Source organism: Gnatocerus cornutus, chromosome 4 (assembly GCF_029298725.1).
Source record: "Gnatocerus cornutus isolate USDA-ARS CGAHR chromosome 4, icGnaCorn1.1, whole genome shotgun sequence".
Lineage (NCBI taxonomy): Eukaryota > Metazoa > Arthropoda > Insecta > Coleoptera > Tenebrionidae > Gnatocerus > Gnatocerus cornutus.
In genome coordinates, this window is record NC_142236.1 from 16,319,364 (window position 1) to 16,327,202 (window position 7,839).

The window sequence follows — 7,839 nt, forward strand, 5'->3', positions numbered from 1 at the left end:
AGAGGGTTTTTCCAATATTAGCTCAAAGGTTTTGGGCTTATAGGGCGACAAAGTGACAGTACTCGAAAAACGTCAACTTTGCGATGTCAAACACGAGCGCAAATGCCTACTTTCTGTATCGATTGTAGAAAAAAATACATTCAAATTCTGTTCAGCTTTGGGATTGGCTACCGTTTTTTCGTTTTAACTCGATTATTCTTTGAGGTAAAAAATTTTTGTTTCAAAATTTTGGTTGCCTTCATAAGCTCTTTCTCTTTGGGGCGCGAGTAAATATAACCTTTGAATTATTCAAAATTATGATCATTTTAAACATTTATTAAAAATTTGTTTTCTCTTCATTATTGTTTGGACCATGAAGGTGCCAATAGTTGATTTTGGTTTTTCAAAGAACCAGTGTATAAAAAGTACGATTTTTGAACGAATTGTATATTATACACAATGAAAAATGAGGAACACTAATGGAGCTGCGTTTAGAGAACTTAGGTTAAAGTGTATTGCTGGTTGCATCAGTTATTTAAACAAAACTGTAGTACTTTTTCTTTCTATTATTGACGCCACTGATGTCAGCGACAAATTATTCATTAGGTCGAAATATTACTTAAAGTTGGATTTAATGAATCCAATTGGACGATTTTAAAATTTTGTATCTTTTTAAATAAAACGAGAGCAATTAAAATTAGAGCGGATTTCAAAATAGTTTACCTTCCTTGATTAGCCATTACTCTATGGCCGTAATGTTAACACCTTGTATAAGGAAAAATTTGTGTAGGTAACTTATTAACGGAACACTATCTAGCGATTTATGGACAGTGCTTGGTGAATTCAAAGTGCCTAAAACTCTAAAACTGAACTAAAAAGTCCATGAACATTGTACGATACTAAAATCAGCTCAGATGTGGTTGGAAAATTTTCTGTGACACCTTTATTATTATAGTGATTGTTATTGCTGTATTTGTTTTGCCACTAAAATTATTCAAAGTAGCCTTTATTCTGTTTACAATGTTAATGGTTAAAGGTTGGAATAACTTATCGATTCCATTTTTAATTATATCCACAGGGATGATAAAAAAAAGGAATAACTAGATTTTTATTTCAATATTTTGGCACAAAAAAACATGAAAATGTGTGAAAATTTAAACTTACCTTACAAAAATAACAATTTTTAATGACAAAATCGACTAATTTTCTTAAATGGTTAAAAGCCAAGACAAGCCAAATTTTGGTAGATAGACGCAATTTTGTATATTTAACGTGTTAGTAAACATTCTGAATATATTTAGAATAAGAAGAGAGCTGAAAATGTATTACATATTATTACAGTTGAAATAGTTTAATTAATATCAAATTACGTGTTCTGTACATAATAAATTCGTTCACAAATAACTAAGTAATTGAGCTTGAAAGACACCCAGTACATGATTTCATCAACTTTTTTATCCATGTGGATGAACAATTCGTTTTGCGAAATTTCTATTAGTGTACACCCTGTATATTGGCGAAATTTTGGTTCTTAAAAATTTACCATAATTACGTCGACCAGCAAAAAGCGAAAATAAGTATAAATTTGTTTATTAAGTAGCAGTTGCAAATAAAGTATAAATATCTTCTACATTCTGTTTTTTTTACTAGTTATTAAAATGAATGATACAATTCAGTCAGTTTTCTTCTGGATCATCATTGCTTTGAGTCTGTTGCTCCTAAAACTTCTTTGGGCACGGCGATGGCTTTACTATTATTCGTGGATATTACCGGGACCCCTTTCATTACCTTTTATTGGAAGTCTGGCTGTTGTCTTTACCGGAGGGAAAGGTAAATTTTTGGAAGTAAACTGCAGTAAAAACATTCGTTTCTAGGACCTCTTGAAGCTTTGTTTAAATTGTCAAAGCAATACCGCTCAGTCTTTAGAGTTTGGATTGGGCCCCAAATGAACATCTTTACCATAAAAGCGAACGAAGCGGAGTATTTACTTAATAATTGTCTGCATAAAGAAAATATTCTATTTTATCAATATCTTCAAGATTTTGTAACTTCCTTAGTAACAATAGACAGTAATTTGAGCATCTCTTAAGACAACTTCTGATGGTAAGTTTTTAGTTCATAAATGGCAACCACGCAGGAAAAACTTGAATCGAAGTTTTAACCAAAAAATATTAAATTCGTATTTCGAAAAACAAATAAAAATGACCAATAAAATGACGAAGGAATTGGAACTTGAGTGTGGAAAATCAATCGATTTATTTTTTTTCCTTTGGGCTGCAACGCTCGATATGATTTGTGGTAAGAATTTTCAATATTTGGGTACAGTTTGGTTATTTTTTTATTTAGAAACGATCGGAGCGACGAATGTGGCAACACTCCCATTGGAAAATGCAAAGCTTTTACCATTCATTGCCAGGTAAAAAAATTAAAGAAAAATTCAACATATTTTGGATTCAGTTTGAAGTTGATGACTCCATCTACTGTTGTTGTAGGACCGAAGAATTATTTGTCGAGCGGTTATTTAATCCTTTGTATTATTTTGATTGTATTTGGAAATTAAGCTCAAAATACCAACAACTGTTTTATACAAAGAATCTTTCTAGGCCTAACATAAGAGAAGTATGTGAGGAATACAAAGAATAATCAATCAATCACGTTCTTCTTTTAGATAATTCGGAGTCGTCAACTATCTTCAATAGGTCTTTGTGGTCAGTCTTCAGAAGATCATTTTTTTAACTTTGTTTTAGATGAAGCGGAGGATCACCGAAAAATTGACTTTATCGATTGTGCATTGAGAGGAGATTACAACACGGAGGATCTTGAAGACGAAGTTTCATTATTTCTTGTTGCAGGAAGCGAATCTTCAGCTCTTGTCACAGCAAATGTTCTTTTAATTTTGAGCATGTATCCAGAAGTCCAGGTTTGGACAGACCTCTTCAGTAGTGTTAGTTCTGTTTTTGCTTCCAGACGAAACTGTACGAAGAACTGAACACTGTTTTGAACGACAGAGAACTCACTCTCGAGGACCTCAACAAGTTGGACTACTTGGAACGAGTTATCAAAGAAACGATGAGATTCCTTCCTCCATTTCCATTCGTATCGCGCTACATTGACAAAACTGTATCAATCGGTAAACTGTTTAATTTTATTAACAAAAAAGAATTTCAAACTGTTTTAGATGGTCAAGTTTATCCACAAGGAAGCGCAGCAGTCATTTCAATACGAGACATTCACGTAAATCCAGAATATTGGTCCAATCCACACACATTTGATCCAAATAGATTTTTACCAGAAGAAGTTTCAAAGAGACCACGATGTGCATATTTGCCGTTTAGTGTCGGACCAAGAAACTGCATTGGTAGATATAGTAAGCATTAAAATTAGTCTTGAAGAAGTGTTTACAGGTTTAAAATATGCGATGATGTACACTAAAATTCTGTTGTCAAAAATAATACAAAATTTTGAAGTTCTTTCAAGCCAATACAAGTCGTTGAGTGAAATTGAAATGGTTTTTCATCTTGTTCAGAAACCTAAGAAAGGTTACTGGATGTTGTTACAAAAAAGATAAACTTTTTAAACTGTGTTGTCAAATTGGAATATAATAAATGACGGTGTTCATGTTTTTATTTGTTTTTTTTTAACTTGTTTAAATTTAGGCACTTATTTAACTTGGCACTGATAGAAAACTTCTAAAATTAGCCAATTATTTATGAAATTAGCGGCATTCACGAGCTATTGATTAAGACATCGTGTGATGACGACACTTTTGCCTCTTGTTTCGTACTAGATTATTTCTTATTTAGTCCAAAAACTGCATTAAAATTAAAGTTTGACACGGATTTTGACAGTCTTTTTGTAACTAATGACACTATTTTATTGACTAACGATAAAATAAACGTCACTTTAGAAATGAAACGCTGTTTACTGTTGACTCCTGTCATTTTATAACTTAATTTAGAAAAATAAATTGAAATTATTTGACTAAATTAGACTTTGCATCGATGAACAATAATGAGGTTTAGTGATAAAATGAAGTACTTCTGCGTCTAGTCGTGAAAATAGATATTTAATTGAATTTAATTTAATTTAATTTAATTATAAACACCGCCCAACAGTTAGACCAATTATAAGGCAGGTTTGAAAGTAAAATTAAATGAATAAAACAACAGCTAAGAACGCAACAACATTAAATTTCCCCTTTAAACTGCTAAAAAACTAGTTTTAATATTGGACCCAATTTATCAAAAAATTGTATTAAAGTGAACTGCAGCCGTATGTAATGGTGCTTTCATTCCAACATTTGTTCTTGGTGTTTCTTGTGTAACTACATTATAGTACCTGGTATTATAAGAAGGAACATCAAATTTCAATAAAGATAAAAGTTCATTCGCCGAGTAGACAAAGTTTCAAGCTCATATTTATTATGCAAAACAGTTTGTTGGATACCCCTTTTCGGATACTCCCCAACTTCAAGAAAATGTAAAAATTTTAAAAAACGCCGCTGAACTCTTTTTACAGTATATCCTATAGCAAAAAATGTTATTCCTTTGTCATTTTTTTGTAAAATGGAAAATAAACTTTTTTTCCCTCTTGTGAACTCAATCCGGGGACATACTGTATACTATCAGCATGTCTGGCATAAATTGGCGACCATATGACTGCACGGTACTCAAGCCTGCTGCGTACCAACGTTTTAAACAACAACTTGCAAATCTCAGTCTTTTTGAAACATTTACGTACTGTAACGTATTACAAAACCAAGTATTTTATATGCCGAAGAAACAATTGTTTGGATATGGTCAATGAAACTCATATGTTGGTCAAAAATAATTCCAAGGTCTTTAATAAGTGATGATCTAGTAATTTTGTTGTCGTCTAAAGCATAATGATACTGAATCACACTTTTCTTCTTTGTACAGGGTCCGGCAACACTTGTGTCCACCCCCAAAATCGTCTTTAATTTTAAAGATAAAATTTTGAAAATTTGCATACGCTCACAGTTGACAAAGCTCTAGAAGCTGACGCTTCTAAAATAAAAAATTTGTTTTTTATCACTAATAGTTTTGGCGTCGCGACGCCTTAAAAATGTAATTTTTAGTTAATTGTGAGGGTTTGTGATATTAACCCCTAATTTAATTTTTTTTCAATATAAATGCGTTAAAAATATCTCAGTTGTTATTTTAGATTCAATGCAAATTGTCTTCAAAATTTGAGAAAAAAAATGCTGTTTTATCAAGTTATTTTCCAATTTCATTACGTCAAAATTGGGAACTACGTTTACACCCATCTTGTGTCATAAATGACATCTATCCTTTGGCTCGCTTTAGATTGTAACAAAAGTCTTACTCGGTGAAATTGTCGCTTTATCGATGTTAATTAACAATATCTAGTGTGCATAAAATGCAACATGCCCGTGTTAATCAAAATTAACCTTTATAAGAGTGAATGAAGTGACTTGTGAAATTTTGGTGTAAACGTAGTTTGCCACTGCGCCGTCATAATTTTGAAAACAAACTTGATAAAACAGCGTTTTTTTTGCAAACACAATTTGAATTAGATTTAAAATAAAAACTCAGATATTTGTATTACAGTTATGTTGAAAAAAATTCAATTCGCGAATATTTTCGCAAAGACTCAAAAATCGCTAACAATTATTCTTCTTAGACGTCGCGACGCCAACCAACGTGTGATAAGAAACAAATTTCTGCGTCAGCTTCTAGAGCTTTGTCAACTATGAGCGTATGCTAATTTCTAAAATTTTATTTTTAAAATTAAAGACGATTTTAGGGGTGGACACAAGTGTTGCCGAACTCTGTATAAAAATCAGAATTGTTAAAAGTGACAAAGTGAAAAATACCGTAGAATGTCGAGATAATAAGGAATGTTCAGTAGAAAAGGGCCAAAAATCGACTAAAGAAGAACGAAAATAAAAAAAGTAAAAATAGCAAAATGAAGCTCGATTACAAAAAAATACAGTCCGCAAATACTTTTTCCAGAAATTCCGAGTACGATTCTAATGTTTAATTAATGTCCAATTATGTTGTCTTTGCCGCTCATCCATAAGGTCGAGTTTTAATTAATGTCACCATTTGATTCTCTTAAGTGGAAAATTTTAAATTCCCCAATTTTGATTCAAGTTTTTGAATAATGTCGGACTGATTGAATAAAAAAAATATAAATAATTTATTACTAAAGAATCTCTTTGTTTTCCAATTTCTATTAGTGATGCACTACAACATCTTTTCTTTAGTCTGAGAACTGAACCTGGCTCATCACAGAAACCATGGAGTATATCGATTTGACAATCTACAAAACCCAATTAGTTTGATTTTGTTGAATCAACTACTCACCGCAACGCCTAGATCATAATTTATCGTCATGGTTCTTGAAAAGGTCAGTTCAAGAGTCTTCTGAGTATTCAATAGAAACATAAAGTAATTCTTTTTATTTTCGGCACTCCAGTTGTACCAATTTATCGTAGAAAGCAGTAAACTCAGCTCGTTTGACTACAAATGTAATTAAAATGAATAAGTAAAAGGCATTAAACTCTTACGACATCTTCCACCATTTGTCCTGTCAAAATAATATGAACAAAAATTAGAGTGGCTGTTGCGATCACAGAGTAGATCCTGGCATATCGTCCTTCGAAGGTTCCTGGATACTTTAGAAAAGGGTTAAGAAGTTTGATAAGGTGCTATTTACAGTGTATACAAAAACCAAAATACTGATCCCCAAGATGGCGCCGGTGACGCTGTATAAAACTATCAGTGGGTTCAGTTTCCGCACGATATTTACAACGATACTAAAAAACAATAAAAGAAGAAGTACAATAAAGTTGCAACACGTACAGATAAAGATAAACGTGTCTATCAACAGCAATTCTCAGTTTTTGCCCAACAGTTTCTTGGTACTCCTTCTGATGAAACGTTTCACCGTCGAACCCGTCATCAATTCTCTTCAAAAGATCGATGAGTAAATAGAATTGAAAACGAAGCACACTCAGGAAGTAGTTGGTCATGTAAAACAGAACCGGAGTCATTAAAGCGATCGGAATAAATCCCATTCTGAGCGTCCAGGTTATAACTGGCTCCCACTGTGGGAAAAACTCCTCAAAGATGGCGAAAGGAAAAAAAATATCAGCGTCTCCGTCCACCGGCAGCATGAATGCAAATCCGCAGAAGGTGGTCAAAATTGTGTTCGTCACAGTGTAAGTGTTGAAATAGAGTGCTTCCAAGCGAATTCGTTTTCGGGTGGCAACACTGACTGTGTTCATGTCCCAGTATTCAATATTGCCAACTATGTTTTGGTACAGTGTTGCAAACAGCGGAATGGTAGCAATAGAAACAATAATCTAAAAACTGAATAGAAAGAGATCATTTCCAATGGTACTTACAAAAAGAAAGCATCCGTAAACTGGCAGGTACTTGATAAAGTACCAGAAATCAAACTTTTGCAAAAATAAGAAGGTTTGAACAATCACCAACATGGCCATGATGATGGTGACGACTCCTGTTGAGACTTTCATGAAGACGTTTTGGAACGCATCGAGATAGATGAGGCGAAGAAGCCAGGTCATCTGCAACCACACAGATTAAATTTGTGGTGTTGTTGGAGTCATACCTTCTTTGGAGAACGAGACAACTTTTGGAGCGACAATCATCTTTCCCCACAACCGAATGAATGTTTTAGTAGTTATCGATAATTCGAAATTGTCATTGCAATTACAATTGTTGTTATGGTAACTAATAACGAGAAAATAATTATTAATCAATCCGTAATAATTAGATCTGTCACGGGGTTTCGAAAATAAAACAAACTATTGTAATAACAATCAATAACAATAACAATTCCTGCCAAAGA

The 7,839-nt window shown here is 32.9% G+C and overlaps 2 protein-coding genes across 2 annotated transcripts; one reads left to right on the forward strand and one right to left on the reverse strand.

Moving 5' to 3' along the window:
- Positions 1-2,186: 2,186 nt before the first annotated feature.
- LOC148176432 (cytochrome P450 4C1-like) lies at positions 2,187-3,547 on the forward strand. Its single transcript, XM_088034501.1, has 6 exons — positions 2,187-2,277; positions 2,326-2,395; positions 2,472-2,899; positions 2,947-3,109; positions 3,158-3,337; positions 3,384-3,547. Exons 3-6 carry the CDS (start codon positions 2,882-2,884, stop codon positions 3,545-3,547), a joined length of 525 nt encoding a protein of 174 aa, XP_087890627.1. The 5' UTR covers positions 2,187-2,277; positions 2,326-2,395; positions 2,472-2,881.
- Positions 3,548-6,642: 3,095 nt separating this feature from the next.
- Positions 6,643-7,639, reverse strand: LOC148176433 (uncharacterized). Its single transcript, XM_088034502.1, has 4 exons — positions 7,622-7,639; positions 7,373-7,555; positions 6,828-7,330; positions 6,643-6,781 (listed from the first exon to the last, which is right to left on the reverse strand). Exons 1-4 carry the CDS (start codon positions 7,637-7,639, stop codon positions 6,643-6,645), a joined length of 843 nt encoding a protein of 280 aa, XP_087890628.1.
- Positions 7,640-7,839: the final 200 nt, after the last annotated feature.